Genomic DNA, 20543 nt, shown 5'->3' with positions numbered 1-20543 from the left:
ACAGATACTTAAGCATATAATATGGCATTCAATTTTGTAGATTTTTTTGCTATATTCTGCTTCTGAAAGTAGTTCAAATCAGTGGTTTGGATTGGTTTTGCAAACACTGTTTGAAATGGTTTCATACTGATGGGAGTGTATTCAGCTATCACATCTTCTGGAAAATGTGTGTGAACCAGGGCACTGCTACACTCTGACCATGCAAATCTTTTATTCTTCATTGATAAGGGGAAACTACACAAAGAAATTTGTTACTCACGTTTTTATCTTTGTATTATTCACCTTCTCAATACACCCTTCCCATTGATATTATAATTCTTCTTCACACAGAACTCATATTTCTATCCTCCCATACTAGCTAATCTTGCTTACAGAAGAAAAAAATTAACTCCTTAAGATGACCTTCAAGGCCCCCACAATCTGGCCTTAGCCTATGTTTCCATCTTCTGTTTGATCACTTCCCATCACAAATTTGATACTGTTGCCAGACTTGATTATTCACTCAGTTCATCATTTTTTCATTTGCTCATTCATTTATTTTTTTAATTCAAATACTTTATATTTGCTTACTATATGTCAGAAACTTTGCTAGGTGTCAAGGATTAAAGATAAACAGAATGTGTAGACATGTTTGCATTTGTAGAGAAATGAGCTCAACCTGCAAAAGAAGAGGAAGCAGAGAGAAGATAGAAATTTAAAAAAAGGGTGAGGGGCACCCGGGTGGGGGGCCCAGTCCATCAAGTGTCTAACTTTTTTTTTTTTTTTTAATTTTTTTTTTTTCAACGTTTTTTATTTATTTTTTTTGGGGGGACAGAGAGAGACAGAGCATGAACGGGGGAGGGGCAGAGAGAGAGGGAGACACAGAATCGGAAACAGGCTCCAGGCTCCGAGCCATCAGCCCAGAGCCTGACGCGGGGCTCGAACTCACGGACCACGAGATCGTGACCTGGCTCAAGTCGGACGCTTAACCGACTGCGCCATCCAGGCGCCCCTAGTGTCTAACTCTTGACCTCGGGTCAGGTCATGATCTCTTGGTTCATAAGATCCAGTCCCACGTTGGGCTGAGTGCTGGCAGAGGAGCCTGCTTGGGATTATTTCCCTGTCTCTGCCCCTCCCCCATTCATTCTCCCTCCCCCCCACCCCCCAAATAAATAAACTTAAAAAAAAAAAAAAAAAAAAAACAGAGTGAGTCCCAGGGATGCTGAATTTCTGTCCTAGTCCTTGAGGTCATGGTTCCTCGTGTACTTCCTTCACTTTCACAAGTGACTGTCAACATATCACCCACATGAGCCAATGAATCCTTATTTGGCTTGAGTGAGTTTGAGTTGAGTATCTGTCATTTTGAGTTGAAAAAGTCCAGATACAACTGCCACTTTAAGAACTCTGATGTACACAGCCAGGCAAGGGGAGCTACAGAGAAATTTTGAGATGCAAAATGTTTTTAATTTTTTGAGTGTTTATTTTTATTTATTTTGAGAGAGAGAGAGGGAGGGAAGGAGGGGAGAGAATGTTAGCAAGGCAGGGGCAGAGAAAGAGAGAGAGAGAGATAATGAATCCCAAGCAGGCTTCATGGTCAGTGCAGAGGGGCTGCACTGATGTGGGGCTCGAGCCCACAAACTGTGAGATCATAACCTGAGCCAAAATCAAGACTCGGATGCTTAGCCGACTGGGCCACCCAGCTGTCTCCAAAATGTTTTTATTTTTATTTACTTTATTTATTTATTTTTCCCCCAAAATGTTTTCAAGTAGAACAAAATGTGTTATTAGATCAAAAGTGCAATAAAAAAGCAGTTCTAGTGAACTGTACAGAAGGACAGATTCAAACAGATCATATAGGCACCTCTTCTGCTGTTCAAGAATTTAGTCCTTAGTCCTTAGAGAATTTCTGACTATTGAAATAATCCACCAAGGCCTAGTTCATTTGGCACCCCTTCTATAGTGTCTTTCAGATCCCAGTCAGCTGGCATGAATTGTCCTTTGTTCTGCATTCCTGCAGCACCTCACTTGTACTTCTGATACCATGGCATCAGAATCACCAGGAGGGCTTGTCAAAACGAGATTGCTGGGCCCCACCCTGAGAGTTTCTAATTCATAAGGTCTGGGTGGGACCCAGGTGATGCAGATGCTAATGCTCCAGGGGCCCACTGCTCTAATAAATACATTTCACTGTAGCTGTGTTCTAGTGCTTTTACTCATCTGCATTCCCTACTACGTTAAAAATCCCCAAAAGATTTTCTTATTCATCTTTGTAAAATTCTCAGTAGCTAACATAATTCTTACACAAAACTGGTATTTGATATGCATTACTGTGTGATTAACTTTGGAGATTAAACATTTTACCATGATAAATTCTCTCAGTTACCATCTAGATTCCCTCAAAAATGAACTGTAACTAGAGAAAATAACAAAAGGCAGAATATGTCCTGACCTCTCATGGGCTGTCTAATTTTGATTACATCTTCTGATTTCTTTTAATCCTTGCACATAAAGAACAATGATTATTTTCAAATACAAGAAAGCTTGAGATGCATGATTTTAAAGAAGTTAAAACTAGCATTTTTCTTTCTCCTGCATGTGTTTCTATTTTCTCTTGATTTAGCTGGCATCTGACAGCCCAAAGGAGAAAACAACTCAAGCATTTTTTCATCCCACTATTTAGAAATGCGGCTCAAACTAACTTCTTTAGTGGCTGTTCTTATGGTAAAACATTCTGTTCCTTTAGGCTTTGTTGTCTTACAGCTATTTAAAAACACCTAGGAATAAATTTGACCAACTAGGTAAAAGACCTGTATACTAACAATGATAAGACATTGATTAAAAACAAACTGAAGACACAAATAAATGAAAAGATATACCATACTCAGGAATTGGTAGAATTAACATTGTTAAAATGTCCATTCTACCCAAGGCGATCTACAAATTCAATGCAATTCCTAGCAAATTTTCAATGGCATTTTTCACAGAAATAGAACAAACAATTCTACAAATTGTATGGAATCACATAAGATCCCAAACAGCCAAAGAAATCTTGAGAAGGAAGAACAAAGCTGGAGGCATCGCACTCCCTGATTTCAAACTATGTTACAAAGCTGTATTAATCAAAATAGCATGTGGTACTGGCATAAAAAAAGACACATAAGTCATTGGAACAGAATAAAGAGTCCAAAAATAAACTTGAGCATATACAGTCAATTCATTTGCAACAAAGAAGTCAAGAATACTTGGGGAAAGTGGTGAAAGGAGAAAGGAAAGACAAAAGGAAAGATAGATTCAGAAGAACTGAAGAGACATTTTTCTAAAGAAGACAGAGATGGCCAATAGGCACATGAAAAAATGCTCGTTACTAATCACCAAGGAAATGCAAATCAAAATGACATATCACCTCACACCTATTAGAATAGCTATCATCAAAAAGATAAGAAATAACAAGTGTTGGTGAGGATATGGAGAAGAGGCAAACCTTGTGCTGTGCCTGTGGAATGTAAGTTGGCACAACCAATACGGAAAACATTATGGAGGTTCCTCAAAAAATTAAACACAGAGCTACCATATGATCTAGCAATTTCACTTCTGAGTATTTATCCAAAGAAAATGAAAACACTAACTTGAAAAGACATATGCACTCCCATGTTCACTGAAGCATTATTCATAATAGCCAAGAAATGGAAACAATCTGAGTATCTACTGACAAATGAATGGATAAGAAAATCTGGTATATATACACGTGGAATATTATTCAGCAACAATAAAGAATGAAATATCTCCCCTGGCAACATCATGGATGGACTGTGAGAGCCTTATGCTAAGTGAAATAAGTCAGAGAAAGATAAATACTGTATGATCTCACTTATAAATGGAATCTAAAAGAAACAAAACAAAAACAAAAACGAAGCTCATAGGGGCTGGCTCAGTCAGAACATCTTGGGGTTGTAAGTTCAAGCCCCATGTTGGGCATAGAGATTACTTTTAAAACAAAACAAATAAGCTGATACAGAGTACAGATTGGTGGGGTTTCCAGAGGCGGGGGGGGGGGGGGGGGGAGGGGTGCAAAGTGGGTATATGTGGAAAAGTTACAAACTTCCAGTTATAAAATAAGTAAGTCTAAAGAAAACCATAATGGAAATAAATTTTCATATGCCATAAATAAATAAACATATAAATAGGTCAGTCAGTCCTAGAGATGTAACATACAGCATGGCAACTATAGTTAATAATACTACATATTTGAAAGTTGCTAAGAGAAAAAAATCATAAAAGTTCTCATCACAAGGAAAAAGAATTTTGTGACTATGTATGGTGATGAACATTAGACTTATTCTGGTGACCGTCTGTAAAATATACAAATATCTAATCATTACTTTGTACATCTAAAACAAATACAATTATGCTTTAATAAAATATAACAGAAACACTAGGTTTACAATTATTTTTTTAACCACATCATTAAGTTAGATTTTAATGAATTAAAAATAGCATGGAGCCTGCCTTAAACCCTGGGAGATAGGGAAGGCCAGTCTGCACTTCCGGGTATTCAGGTTAGATCTCTGTTTTATTGGAACTGACATCCTCGCTCTTGTGAACTAATGTGGGTAGCTTCTGGAATCAAACATGCCTAGAAACAACATTCTGTTCTTACTTTACCTCTCTCATTGTCTCTACATTGTGCTTCTTATATTTAGAGTGATCTTTATAATTCTTATAGGACCTCTAGGTAGTGGGGTAGAGTTTTAGAAAATCTGGATGTAGTATATAAGGTACACAGAGGAAAGACCTGTAGAGTGGCATTACCTTAAGCATCCTGTGACGTTGTAAAATATATCAAAATCGAGCAAACCGTTTGCTTTGGGGTAGTCTCCTTCTGGCCAACCAGAGAAGGGGATGATGATATTCTCAGTCAGGATGAGCAAGGCTTCTGTTATCATGAGATTCTTGAGTTTGTCATTAGATGACAAATTCCACAGCAAACCTAGAAAAACAAAGAGTACTATCAAAACAGGGATGGGTCAAATAACTGCTGAAAAGAGGAGTTACAGCCAGCACTCCTAGGGCTGTGGCTAGGTATTGGAGGGGGGTGGGGTGGGAGTGAGAGAGCCCCTTTCCCAACCAAAAGACTTGGTTTAGAGTTCTTTAGATGGCAATGAAACTGATCCATAATCAGCAGGGGTGGGGTGGGGGGAATTATGATATAAAATTATGCAGGTTTAAATTAATCAGGAATGATAATGGAAGCTAGAAATCCTTAAACATTTATTGCCATTTCTCTTAAATGATCCTACCGTTAAGCTGACCTCACATACATAATAAATTCTGGTCTCACCAACATGAAGGCCTGAAATGACCCTACTGCAATAAAGACTTCAATGTTTTTATTGTTATTTATTTAATTTTGTAAAAAAAAATTTATTTTTTTTTTAAGTTATCCCTACAACCTACGTGGGGCTTGAAATGCACAACCATGAGATCAAGAATTGAATACTCTACCGACAGAGCCAGACAGGAGTATCCCAAGATTTCAATGTTTTTTGTTGTTGTTGTTTTTAAATGTTTATTTATTTTTGCAGGAGAGACAGAGCATGAGCAGGGGAGGGGCAGAGAGAGAGGGAGACACAGAATCTGAAATGGGCTCAAGGCTCTGAGCCGTCATCCCAGAGCCTGATGTGGGGCCTGAACTCACAAACCGCAAGATCATGACCTGAGCCAAAGTCAGATGCTTACCCAAATGAGCCACCAAGGCGCCCCAAGACGTCAATGTTTTTAATGTTTACTTATTTTGAGAGAGAGAGAGACAGAGCAAGAGAGCAGGGGAGGGGCAGGAAGAGAGGGAGAGAGAGAATACCAAGCATGTTCTGCGTGTCAGCGCAGAGCCTGATGCGGGGCTCCAACTCACAAACCACGAGGTCAGGACCCGAGCCAAAATAAAGAGTTGGATGCTTAATAGACTGAGCCACCCAGGTGCCCCAAGACCTCAATGTTTTTAAAGGGTCATATAAAGGGAATGTCTCTCTCTGCCTCCTGCTCCCCACTACCTGAAACTTCCACCTGATATTTGCCTCCCAGTAACAAACAGCACGGATGGCCTACAGAGCCTTTGCTTATACCCATGCCTATCACCAGTAGGCTGATCAACATCGCCAATTAATATTTATTAAATCCTACCCAATGACAGACTTTATGTCCTCCTGGAATTTACACTGGCTACCTCATGTATTTCTTATATTATAGTTCGGTAGTGAAGGAGATACAAGAGTATTTTTAACCTATCTACCAACATGTATGGCCTAAACAGTGGTCTAAGGCTGGTACCACATTTACTTATTTAACTTTCCCTTTCTTCTTGAAACTTCTTCCCTTAACCCACCATTAAAGAAAAAGGCCATACAAGCCAACTCAGAAAGAAATTAAGATAATAGAATACTGTACTTTCCAGGGCATTTGTGAGACAGAGCCTGAGGCTGGGTAGTCAGAGAGGATACAAAGTGGCACATCCATTTAGGATTGGTTTTTCTTACAAATTTGGCATTCAAATACTTCTGATTCAGGGGAAGGAGGGCACACCTCCTGCTTGCTATTCCAGTGACTCCCAGCAGGTGTCAAGTTGCATTGCCTTCTTTCATACCTCAGCAAATGACTAACTCCCTGGCATCCAGGAAGGCAGAGAGAGGAGGTAGAAAGAGATGGGAATCTTCATTTTCTTCCCTACTCACTCCGCCATTGCCCAGTCAGTAATTCTCACTTTTAAAATGTACTCTTTCATCTGCAAATGAGAGAGAGGAAGCACAGGTATACAGGACAGTCTACCTTATGAAACAAGGAAAGGTGCTTTTGGTTTTTTTGGCTGAATTACGTGGTGATATCACCTCCCCTGATTTAATGACTGAAATAATTGTACAGGTAAAGGTTGATAATTATTCAACCATAGTTCTATTTGGACCACCATTTAGAACACTCTAGGCCAGATGTAGCCTTTTGACCTTAATCAGTTTTACTTAATCAGTTTCTGAAACAACAATTTCTGAAACCAAACTTCCACTGCAGCCTACACAGAGCTACAGTCAGATGGGGCGACACTGGATCTAGTGTTTTCCGAGGGCTAGCATTCTGGCTCAGGAGGAGGTCCTTTCCTGGTCAAACTAGCATTGGGGACTAGTCAGGAGCAGTAGCAGTGTCCCTGGGCCACAGATTTTGCAACACAATGACTTCATTCCTCCCACTTCATCTTGAGGGGCTCTGGATGGGGGAGTGACAGAATAAAATTCCAAGGGTTGTTGAAAACAATTTAGAGGCAGGTCTAAGGTGGAGTTGTGGTTTCTAAGCTACTAAAGAAAGTTAAAAAGAAAAGAGAGAGAGAGAGAAAAAAAAGCTTCCTGCTTTAAATAAGCAAACAAATTAATAGTCCCTGCCTGCCAGAGGCTTAAAAATGTGAAGCATGATGCCATTTCCTCTTTTAAAAAAGGACCACACAGGGCACTCAAAGGAAAAGTATAACTTACAATAAAAACCAGAAGAGGATTAATCTGAACAAAGGGAGTGGAATTTTCCTCCAACAGTCAACGTCCTTTATAACTTGGTATCCAGTATTATTTCTATAAAAGTATCTGGTTTGGGAGTTTTAGTATAATTTTTAAATTTTTAATGTAGGGTATTATATAGAAATGTCATGCCTGCCAAATTTTTGTATGGTACAAAGCTAGGAAGGAACTTTGCACTAGAGATTCAGGATTAAACAGTTATACATTCTCCCAACATGTACATACAACATCAATAAATGACCAATTACAAATTGGGAAAATACAAATGACAATATGAGACAAGGGGTTAATATCCTTAATATATAGAGTTCTTAAATATCATTAAAAATTCAATTGCTAGTAGAAAAATTAACCCAAGCTAAAGAATATTAGAATCTAATACACATAGGAATACATTTTCTCTAGTAACTAAACAAATGTAAATTTAATAGCTAGGTATCATTTTTTGTGACTATATGAAGGCAAAACCAGAACTAATGAGTGGAAATTCTAGGGAAGGAGATTCTGGCTCAGTGAAAATATAAACTTCTAAGAGAGCTTTGAAGGAAACAGAAAGATCTGCTGTAAGATCCAGCTCTATCGCTAAGACTGCTAAAAATGAGCTCCTCCTTTATCAAAATAATGACAAGCGGTTTTTATCCCAAAGCTAGAGTGTTAGACTAGACTAGCAGTTTCCAAATAAACCGAGCGGCATATCAGAATGACATATTCTTGGGCCACATTCCAAATTTATTAGCCAGAATCTCAGAATGGATTTTAGTAATTTGTATTTTAAAAATGATTCTTGGGGCCTTTGGCTGACCCATTAGGTAGAGCATGCAATTCCTGATCTCAGGGTTGTGCACTCGAGCCCCACACTGAGCATAGAGAGTGCTTGAAAAAAAAATGATTCCCATTTCTCGCATTGGGTAATGAATGGACTAAAGGACCCTTAATACATATTCATTTTAATGACTAGATTCTAGATGACCCGATACAACATTAGGGTTTAGGTTTTCATTGGTCTCACCTTTAACTTCCAGTCAATTTATTCATAGTGCCTAAATTTCTATTATTAAGTTCTTTGTTGCAGGTGATAAGCCTGTAATTTTCTATCTCTAAGCTCTCATTCTAGCCAAAAAGAAAGAAATGGATTCTGGTAAGGGATATACTTTGAATAATTAGCAATTATAAAAGAGATAAGAATAACTGCGTTCTCCAGAAATGTATTGCCAACTGTGGTTTTTGCAAAAAACAGCTAATTTTAGTAGAAGGATCTTATAAGATATTAAAATCTGTGTTTTATTAATATTGCCTTCTAGGAATAGAAATAGAGTTATTTAACAAACTCTGCATGACAATGAGGTAGCAAAAATTACATATATTATGATTAAATGAATCCCTATTATCAGTACAGAAGGAGAAGAGGAGCAGGAGGAGGAAGACTGGTTCATTTTAATCTTATTTTTCAAAGTGATCACAGACCAGGAGGAATTTTTTTTTTTAAATAATTTCCCTTGCATGGATATACTTCTTTCACCTAAGTTTTGTAAGCCTTCCCTGAAATATCACACTATTGCAAAGGCCATTTAGTCTAAGTTATATACAAACCCAAGATAACTTGTTGCACGTTACAAGTGCAGAATAAAATAATATACAATTATTTTTAAAAGGTGCATAATGAATATCTTATAGCAAAATGTTTTTGTTACTTTATTAAAATATAGCAAGCCAATGAAATATTTCCAAAAAACATGCAGAGGTCAATATGCATTTTTAACAAATTTTATTGCCAATCATCCTGACTCTTCCTTATGCAACATGAAAAGAGGCACAAGAATCTCCTGCTTCATTCTTACCAAGTCAGAGTCCTACTCACTCCTGCAAATGCTCATTACTCAGTGACCTTGGAGATGAGCCTCTGAGACCAGTATGTACTGTTCTCATTTCAATTAAAGTACACTAACAGGCTCACTTGGTAAGAGAGGGGGAACAATCTCATAGAGGGAACGTCTTTGATCCTTAAGTCTTTTCATCTGAAAAGGGAAGAGCTTCCCTCCTAGGCTGGTACTGAAAATGCCAGGAAGGTCAGTGAGTTGACGTTCTCTCTCAGCAGAACAAAGCGCTGATGCCTTTTTTATGCATATATAGAAATCGGATGGTTAATTTTTTTTATAGCTTGGCCAGGAAAATCAGGGTCTTATCTGAAAACAAACCTGATCCTTTTATTTCTCTTAATTGAGATATTCCCAGGTCATGAATCTCTTTTTTTATATTCAATCAGCCACAGATGTTGAACAACTTAGAGGAGTAGCAAAGTTGTTATTGCGGTAAACACACAGGCATGAAATAAGTGGCATCCTAATATTAAAGGATGCAAAAGTAGTTCAGAGATGCCCCTTCTTTCAAAACCCCACTGGGGGGGGATGAAGTATGGAAGGATGGCATCTGAAAATCCTTCAGAGGAAAAGACAGCTATTGAAGGGTGAGGAGGGTTCACCAGGTGGTCAAGGTGTGGAAAAGGATTTTAGTCCAAGACAACAGCAGAGACAAAGATACCAAGACAGAAAAGAGACACAGACAGACCAGCAAATCCTTTAGGATTTCAGAACCTGGGCTGGGAGGGTATGAGAGGAGACATTGCTGCCAGTGGCCACCAGGCTCAGATCATAAAATCTTTGTGTGGCATACTGCACAGTATAGACTGTATCTTAGAGGTAATGGGGAGCACAATGGGACCATATTTTCCTATCAGCAAGAAATCACTAGGAGCAGAGTAGTGGACAGACTGGGAATGTGCAGAACTGAATCAGTGGGCAGGTAAGAGGCTACTGCAATAGTAGACCAGAGAGGTGAAGAGGACTTAACCAAGTCAGTGGCAAGTGGAGACAGAGGAAGGGTCAGAGAGGAGTGAAGGAGAGCTCTCTGATCGGAGATCCTAAAAGACAAGTCTTTTCCCAAAGAAGTGTAAAAATGAATCACTCTCTGCCTCCAAAGAGGGAGGTGAGAGCCACTTTCATACAGCAAGACACCCAGATAGAGCTGGGTTGAAATATGGGCTTTGTTCTGTTAGCTGCATAATCTTGGGCAATCTACTTAAACCCCACCGAGTGTCACACTGATCATATGTAAATTGTCAATAATGCCTTATGGAGATGACTGGAGGGACAAAGATGAAAAATGGAAAGTCCTAGCTTAGTGACTAGCACAAAGAACAGGCTCAATAAAAAGATATCCACAAAATAGACAAGAAAAGATTCATATGTATGGTTATTCGCTTTGTGTTTCTAAGCAAAGATATAAACAGGTCTACATTAAGTCAACAATTTATTTCTGAGGCCCAGAAAGCACTTACTTAGCTGTTCTATTAATAGAGCTAAAGGAAGTTATTTAGAAGGATTTGTATCAAACACTCAAGTATCGACTCAATTCAATTAGCATGTAATGAGCCCCCTCGGGAAGGGATGCTTGGCTTGTACTAGAAATCCTGAGAATTGCACAATAAACCTCCACTGATCAGTTCTGCACATTATGTAAAGATAACTGAATGGTTTCTATGGCATTAATACCACAGAATGTTCTCTGACCATAGTTTCCTATTGCCTACAAAAGAAGGGGAAGCATGGTTCAATGGATTACTTCCTCAACACACACCCACACATCCTCCCAAGCTCTCTAGATACAATATACCTTAACATCAATACTCTATTATCTAACTGCCTCTAAAAATGACCAGCAGCTTCTTTTTGCTTTGCTAATGATGTTCACTTTGCTGGGAATAATTTTCATTCTCCTTCAAAACACCAGTTCAAAATGTATCCTATCCTTATTTTAAAGTCTACAATGAAACATATCCTTTGGAAAGTTTTTTTTTTTTTTTTTTTTTTTTTACCGTAAAACAGATTATCTGATTCTCTCTTGCAGTTGTCATTACTACAGTTTAATGAAGGAAATGTTAGGTTCCAATTGTGAGGTTTGGTTTTCTTTTTAAGTGCCAACCATCAAGTAACTGTTCATGTTTTAGTAGAAAGAAAAGAACATCTACAACCTTTCTAAAATGATTCCCATTGCCTGGTACTTGCAGGCACCCCGTAAATGCTGGCTGAATGAATGAATGAGATCCCTCTTAATTTCTGTAGGTGTTTTAATATAAGTCATAGTTATGGAAGGAAATTTCTCATGGGACATGACAGCGTGCTGGCAGAAGGATAGCAAGGTATAACCCTTCATATAGTTTTATAAAATTAAAATATACCAAGATAGAAAAATACGTGATTACTTTAAGATATAAATGGGCAGAGAAGACAGAATGACAACATTTTTAAAAACAGAAAAAAAAACTGTTGTATAATAAATTGCTGTATATTCTGCAGAAGTGTAGAATATATTCAACTTATAACAAAATGTATGGAATACTTCCTTCTAAAATAAACAACACTGTCCAGCATTATCATTTAAAAATACTTTTATATGATATATTGAAAAGGGCTTGGGCCTTACTTTTCTCATCTATAAAACCAAGATTTCATCACCTAATAATACCTAAAAATACCTTAAAACCTTTTGGCGATAAATTAAAAATGTACGTATATCACCTAGGCCCCTGAAGATACTTAAGGAAGGTTTCTGCAAGGCAATACCACCAACGGTTGCACTCAGTAATGCTCTTGCACTCGGGAACGTGTGCAGGGAGCATCAGCAGGGAGCTGACGGTGACAGCAAGAGGGCTAAGCTTGAACATCAGTGCACCCTTTTCTCCTCTACCACATGCACTATTCATTTAAATAAAACTAGGTCTCTCTTCTCCACATTTCAAGGATTACTAAAACTGTTGCTTTAATTCTATCAGATTATTTCATTCTTCTAATCTATTGGGCAGAAAGAAGATATTTATTTGTTCAAATCAAGATTTTGAAATATGAAGTAAAGAACTAGAAAAACGCATCTGGCCACTCTCATCTTTTTTTCTTCTTTTTAGGGTGCAGGGATGAGTGGGCTAGGGAGCTGGTATTTTGGGGGGTCCAGGTAATGGAAGGATTGGGAAATAACATTTCTTGTATTTTGACTAATTTGACTAAACTAATCCTCTACATAAGGACACTATTTGATTCCCTGATTCACTTTCTTTGTATACATCCAGCGAGTGGATTATTGAATAAATAAAACAAATAATTGGGTGTGGTTCTTACTGAGTCTCTTCAGAATGAATGCCTTGTGCACTTGAGGCAATACTGAAATCTTACACGTTCTCAAATCACAAAGTTGGCTGTTAGTAAACTGATGCAGAATTTCCCTGTGGTGAGTACTGTAAAGTTGTAAAAACATGCAAAGTTGCAGAGTTTTTAATTTAAAATATTGAGCAAAAGCCTCAAAATAATTTCCCTTTCAGGAAAAAAAATAATTCTAACTTGACTTTAATCTGGGGTTTAACTCAGAGGGTGACAATGTTCTTTGAAAGCCACCTCTCAGATAATAATGAGCCCATTAGCCATTTGTTTGGGGAAACTTAAGAAAAACAGATGACACCCTATCAAAATAACACCAGCATTCTTCACAGAGCTAGAACAAATAATCCTAAAATTTGTATGGAACCAGAAAAGACCCCAAAAACCAAAGCAGAAGGCATCACAATCCCAGACTTCAAGCTATGCTACAAAGCTGTAACCATCAGACAGTATGGTACGGGCACAAGAACAGACACTCAGATCAGTGGAACAGAATAGAGAACCCAGAAATGGACCCACAAACGTATGGCCAACTAATCTTTGACAAAGCAGGAAAGAATATCCAATGGAATAAAGACAGTCTCTTCAGCAAGTGGTGCTGGGAAAACTGGACAGAGACATGCAGAAGAATGAACCTGGACTACTTTCTTACACCACACCCAAAAATATACTCAAAATGGATGAAAGACCTAAATGTAAGACAGGAAGCCATCAAAATCCTCGAGGAGAAAGCAGGCAAAAACCTCTTTGATCTTGGCCGCAGCAACTTCTTACTCAACACGTCTCTGGAGGCAAGGAAAACAAAAGCAAAAATGAACTACTGGGACCTCATCAAAATAAAAAGCTTCTGACAACAAAGGAAACAATCAGCAAAGCTATAAGGCAACCGACAGAATGGGAGAAGATATTTGCAAACGATGTATCAGATAAAGGGTTAGTATCCAAAATCTATAAAGAACTTATCCAACTCAACACTCAAAAAATAAATAGTCCAGTGAAGAAAAGGGCAAAAGACATGAATAGACACTTCTCCAAAGAAGACATCCGGATAGGCAACCGACATGTGAAAAAATGCTCAACATCACTCATCATCAGGGAAATACAAATCAAAACCACAATGAGATACCACCTTACACCTGTCAGAATGGCTAACATTAACAACTCAGGCAACAGCAGATGTTGGCAAGGATGCGGAGAAAGAGGATCTCTTTTGCATTGCTGTTGGGAATGCAGGCTGGTGCAGCCACTCTGGAAAACAGTATGGAGGTTCCTCAAAAAGCTAAAAACAGAACTACCCTATGACCCATCAATTGCACCACTAGGCATTTATCCATGGGATACAGGTGTGCTGTTTTGAAGGGACACATGCACCCCCATGTTTATAGCAACACTATCAACAATAGCCAAAGTATGGAAAGAGCCCAAATGTCCATCGATGGATGAATGGATAAAGAAGATGTGGTAAATATATATATATATATAATGGAGTATTACTCAGCAATCAAAAACAATGAAATCTTGCCATTTGCAACTACGTGGATGGAACTGGAGGGTATTATGCTAAGTGAAATGAGTCGGTCAGAGAAAGACAAAAATCCTATGACTTCACTCATATGAGGACTTTAAGAGACAAAACAGATGAACATAAAGGAAGGGAAGCAAAAATAATATAAAACCAGGGAGGGGAACAAAGCATAAGAGACTCATAACTATGGAGAACAAACAGATGGTTACTGGAGGGATTGTGGGGGGGGGGGGGGTGGGCTAAATGGGTAAGGGGCACTAAGGAATCTACTCCTGAAATCAGTGTTGCACTATATGCTAACTAATTTGGATGTAAATTTTAAAAAAGAAAAAAGAAAATTAAAAAAAAAAAAAAGAAAAACAGATGACATAACATACCCAGCTGGGTACACTGTTCTACATCCTTCAATATTCTGTTAGCAGTACCTGTTATTTGCTTTTTAGTCTCCAAGTCTCTAGTTTGCTTCAGCACCTGGAGCAGCCGAGGTACCCCGTTGAGTTCAGCGACCTCCAACTTGTTGTCATTGTCTTCAAATACCAAGTTTCGCAGGGCCCCACACACGGCTCGCTGAACATCTTCATTCTGAACTTTTAGGAGCTGCAGAAGCTTGGGGATGCCACGAAGCTGATTAACCTGGGGAAGAAGCAGATGTGTATTTCAGATATTTATTCTGATGTAGCATTAAAGACATTTGTTGTAATATGAATGAACAGATGAAGTTCACTAATGTCAGGTAGAGTCCCCATCAGACAGTAACTGGGACACAACCTGAGGCTCACTGCATACAATATACACCTGCTATAAGGCAGTGCCTGCCTCTCTTGGAGGAGCTAACACTACATGTGAGAAGACTGAAACCTATGAAAAAATTGAAGGGGAAAGTAAAGTGATAGGTGGGTAAGTGCCAGTTAAGTGGACACAAAGAGTTAAGCTATAAAAGTCTTGAGCATACAGGTCATGTTCTCACGGTTTGTGGGTTCAAGGCTCATGTCGGGCTCTGGGCTGACAGCTCAGAACCTGGAGCCTGTTTGGATTCTGTGTCTCCTTCTCTTTCTCTGTCCCCTCCCCCACTCACGCTCTGTCTCACTCTCTCTCTCAAAAATAAATAAACATTAAAAAAAAATTTTTTTTTTAAGTCTTGAGCATAATGAAGATGAACAGAGCTGGAATGAGAGGAGTAAGGAGTTTTATAGAAGAACAGCACAATTATATGAACATTTCATTTTTTTTTTCCAGGACAGAACTTTACAGTCAATATAAATGGACAGATCTCACCATCAATGGTAGAAATAAAGATTCATTTACCATGGCACTGGTAGTAGCAATGCAAACTAATCCTAAATGCCAGCTATTTTTATGATCAATTGCTTAGGGTATTTAAAAAGCTTCATATAAAAATTATGCAAGCTTCTTAATTTAAGTAGATAACGTAACTACACTTTTGATATGCTATTTAAATTTTTTTAAATGTTTTTATTTATTTTTAAGATAGAGAGAGACACAGCATGAGCAGGGGAGGGGCAGAGAGAGAGGGAGACACAGAATCTGAAGCAGCAGTCTCCAGGCTCTGAGCTGTCAGCACAGAGCCTGATGAGGGGCTCGAACTCACAGACTGTGAGATGATGACCTGAGCTGAAGTCAGACGCTTAACCAACTGAGCCACCCAGGCACCCCTTGATATGCTATTTAAAAAATATCTCTTGGGGCACCCGGGTGGCTCAGTTGGTTAAGTGTCCGACTTTGGCTTGGGTCATGATCTCACAGTTTGTGAGTTCAAGCCCCATGTCAGTCTCTGTGCTGACAGCTTGCTCAGAGCCTGGAGGCTGCTCCAGATTCTGTCTCCCTTTCTCTCTGCCCCTCCCCCATTCACACTCCGTCTCTCTCTCTCTCTCTCTCTCTCTCTCTCAAAAATAAACATTAAAAAAATAAAAATAAAAAAAATAAAAAAAAAAATAGAAAATATCTCTCCCATCCAAATATGCAAGAAAGGGCATGCTGTCTATTAGAGAAAGGGTTAGCACTAGGAAAAGAAGAATAAAAATAGATGGTTTAGATTCTGAAATGTATGGCTGTTCAAGAAGAGGTCAAATCATGGCAATATGAGCAATGTGACTATATACTTTAGGCTGCAAATATTATCTAAAGAAGTCAAGAGGTGGACATGGGGTGGCTGAAGCAAAATGTTAAGTTGTAGACTGAGGGCTTTCCTTCTCATGGGCTTCCAATGGCATCTGATGCAGAAATTTTAAATTAGTAAGAACTTCTGGTAAAGATGTCAGTCATTTTCACCATCTTAATGCAGAAATTTTTAGGAAACACTTATTGTTGTGAATGGGCAGGAGGTTCCCTTTCAGCTGAAGTTCATCACTTATGAATGATGCCCTAACTGCTTCACAGTTCATGCTCTGGTGCCCAGTAATACCTTTTCATATTTTCTATGTATCATCAAATTTCAGCTTCCCTTTCATAAACAGATAAATGAGATTTAAGACATAATCTTCCAATCTTACATCTTTCTTTGTTAGGACTGGGGAGAAGACTAGCAAGGCAAGAATAAATTTAAAAATAATAACCATAATAACAACAACAACAATAATAATAATAATAATAATAATAATAAAACACAGATAATGACTCTCCCACCCACTTCTATCATTAGAAGGTGTTGGCATAGTGTTAAGAGTTTCATTTATGTTATCTAATTAATAGCTTGTTGAGAACCTTACGAGAGAAGTACTCTTTTGGTCTCTTTGAGGCTTTACTAGTAATAATGAGGAATAATACTTCCACTTACAACTCACTTCAGAGGAGACATGTGCAGAACAGGGCACGACTGGTAAACTGGCCACAGCAATTTTGCTGGGCTACGTCTATAGCCATTCTAACATTTTTTTTTTTTTTCAACGTTTTTTATTTATTTTTGGGACAGAGAGAGACAGAGCATGAACGGGGGAGGGGCAGAGAGAGAGAGGGAGACACAGAATCGGAAACAGGCTCCAGGCTCCGAGCCATCAGCCCAGAGCCTGACGCGGGGCTCGAACTCACGGACCGCGAGATCGTGACCTGGCTGAAGTCGGACGCTTAACCGACTGCGCCACCCAGGCGCCCCCCATTCTAACATATTTGTACAAAAATGCTACTGATAAAGATTTCTTAGCTGTCAATTAATTCTGGTCCAGTAAATCATCTACTTGATCACTTCATCTATTCCCATTACTACACTTCCTTAAGAGCAGAAAGGCACATTTTAAATTGTCTGTAATTCACATGTTTCTCTAATTCCATCAATTTCTATTTCATAGTTAGGTTTTAAGTTGGCTAAATGTACACTCCACAAACTTCATAAATGCCAGCTATACTAAATCTTCACAGTAGCTGTAGAAGCATCAGATGCAGAAAGAAAATCCTGTTTGTCCTGCAGGTATTTTGCGAGCTTTAGAAATATTTTATTGCTTGATTTATAACTCCTAAGTGGCCTTCTTCAAAATATGATGGGATGTGGCTTACCGGTCATATTGCATTTCCAGATGCGATGATAGAATCAGCGATAAGTGGCATGTGGAACTGGACTCGGGGGCTTGGACAGCCGGCTTTGCTTACCCTGTCACCTTCACCCCTTGGGCTTTCAGCACTTGCTCCAGCCCAGAAAGAAGGCATTGTGGACACACCATGCTCAGACAAATGTAGAAATCTGCTACAGCTCTAGTCACTGTTGAGTTTGACGCCCTAGTGTCTGGCACCTCTCCCAAATTTATAAATAGACTTAGGTTACTTTTATCCATCTTATTAAGCAGATTGATACAAAATCAATACCAAATGCAAGAAGTTGATGACATTCTCCTCATTGCATCGATCTAGAAGGACAGTTGGCGATGGATCCTATACACATTATTTTTAATGTCTATTTTCGAGAGAGAGACAGAGCGCGAGCAGGAGAGAGACAGAGAGAGAGGGAGACACAGAATCTGAAGCAGGCTCCTGGCGCTGAGCTGTCAGCACAGAGCCTGATGCGGGGCTCGAACCCGTGAACTGTGAGATCATAACCTGAGCCGAAGTCAGTGGCTTAACTGACTGAGCCACCTAGGCGCTCCAGATCCTGTACACATCAGAACCAACGCCAAATGTACTGTCCTTGCCCCTTTACATTCAGGGAAGCAGATGGGATGAGAGAGGTGGCATGTATTTCCCAGTTATACTGAATCCTCAGGGGATTTGTTCTCCCTTTGGGAAAAGGAAAGAAGAAACAGACTAACATTAATATCTCAGAACTTCAAAAGACCTTTCATTTGAGATGGTTTCTAAATATATGGAAGGGCTCTATTCTGATTCTTCTTCCTGCCAACTATAAAATAAATGATGAGGATTCTGGTGGCAAATAAGCGGAAGGAACAGACTGACTCCTTTGGGGCAAGGGCTCCCTTGTGCCCTGGTGCCCTTGCTCTCACTTCCTTCCTGTTGGGAATGCTCTGACCACTCTGCCTCACTTCTGGCAAAGCCCTGCTCATCTTGCGTGAGCTGGCTCAAATGTCACCACCTCTGTGAAATGTCACTCCCCTTTTCTCTTTTCCTTCCCATTAGAATTAATCACTCCATGAAAATTGGTATAACCTTTCAGGAAGGCAATCAGCAGTAAGTGTCAAAAACTTCAAAAATATTCTCTTCTAATAACCTTCATTAGGAAAGAATTTGAAATGCACACACATGTAATTGTAAATACAGTATTTATTTGATTTTTAATAAAATTTATTTATTTTTGAGAGAGAGAGAGCCTGCACAAACAGGGGAGGGGCAGAGCAAGAGAGGGAGAGGGAGAGGGAGAGGGAGAGGGAGAGGGAGAGGGAGAGGGAGAGGGAGAGGGAGAGGGAGAGGGAGAGGGAGAGGGAATATCCCAGGCAGGCTCTGTGCTGAGTGTGGAGCCTGGCATTGGGCTCGAACCCACGAACCATGAGATCAAGACATGAGCCAAAATCAAGAGTTGGATGCTTAACTGAGCCACCCAAGCACCCTGTGATTGTAGTATTTATAATAGGGAAAAATTTGAAACCATAAATGTCCAACAACAGGGGAAGACTAACTAGGTAATGATTGTCACAATCCACACAGATTGAAGTTTCCATGGGAGAGGCAGAGTAATGTTAGAACTGACAGATATTTTATATTGGTCATTACAGTTCCCTCACCAGTCAAATGGAGATTATCTAAGATTAACAGTCTGCATGCTAGGTACATAGTACTCACTCAACACATGGTAGCTAGTGCATCACCATTAATATGCCACCATTAATATGAGGTATGCAAAATATTGCTAATGTTATGAAAAAATGCTTTACAGTGTTACTAGAAAAAATGTATAAAATATCTATGTATTTCCACTCAAACACAGACATAAAGAAGGAAATGAATTTAGGGAGTTTGGAAGAAATGATGGGCATATAAATTATGAAAGTTGCTTGTTATTTTGTATTTTTTTAAACAAGCATTTATTTGTGCATGCTTCTTAAAATAAAAGCAAAAAAAAAAAAAAAAAATCCCTACAAGGAAAGCTACATATTCAATTTGTAAAAAGTCAGAGAACAAAACTAAGATGGTAACAATATTGGGGAAGTGTGGGTATGTCTCTTTTTGTCTGTTTCTTAATTTCCCAAATTTTGAGTAATGAATTCGTATGAGTTTTATAAGATGCTGCAAGATAGTTATGGCAGTCAAAACTTCGGTGATGAGATCTGAAGCAGGAATGGAAATAAGGTCAGTTTTAGGAGGGTCTTGCAGATTAAATTTATCCTTCCTCCTAAAGGCAAGTGGGTGCTGAGAGGCGACTGTATCAGTAGTGGGTTAAAAGTGGAGGAAGGGAAATTAACCAGGAAGTGGCTGAGTTAACCGAAAACATGGTGATAGGGATTAGCATAGTGGCGCTGAGTAGGGAGGGAAAGAGGTGAGTAGATTCAAGACACTTTTAGTAGCAGCACTAAAAAGTCTTGAAGACTGCATGAATATGAATAATGTTGAGAGGTAAGAATAAAAGAAAAGTTGAAAGTCTGTGTTCAAGTTTTTGTGTCATACCACCTGGGTGAACTACCACTCACACAGGAAATAATATGTTCAGATTGGGGCAGGCATTGTACCATGATCTGAGTGCATTCTCACAACTCTTTCTAGTAGGATTATTATTTCCGCTTTATAGGTAGGAATGCCAAGGCTCAGAGATGTTAGTATCCTGCCCAAGGTCACTGAGGTAATTAGGATGCTGGGACTCACGCTTCCCTGAGTGACTTCTGAGTGTTAATA

General features: G+C 39.0%; 1 protein-coding gene across 2 annotated transcripts in view; it reads right to left on the bottom strand.

The window, feature by feature from the left end:
- PKP2 (plakophilin 2) overlaps positions 1 to 20543 on the bottom strand; it is a 94538-nt gene that overhangs the window by 34985 nt on the left and 39010 nt on the right. For both annotated transcript variants that reach the window (XM_019452429.2, XM_019452430.2), the window contains exons 5-6: positions 14684 to 14891; positions 4789 to 4966 (exon numbers count right to left, since the gene is read on the bottom strand). In XM_019452429.2, the coding sequence (XP_019307974.2) occupies positions 4789 to 4966; positions 14684 to 14891 (386 nt within the window). The remainder of the gene's footprint in view (positions 1 to 4788; positions 4967 to 14683; positions 14892 to 20543) is intronic.

Source organism: Panthera pardus, unplaced genomic scaffold (genome assembly GCF_024362965.1).
Source record: "Panthera pardus isolate Hobbes unplaced genomic scaffold, ASM2436296v1 HiC_scaffold_6, whole genome shotgun sequence".
Taxonomy (NCBI): Eukaryota; Metazoa; Chordata; class Mammalia; order Carnivora; family Felidae; genus Panthera; species Panthera pardus.
Note: the sequence above shows the minus strand (reverse complement) of the source record. Positions and strands in the feature narration are given on the sequence as shown.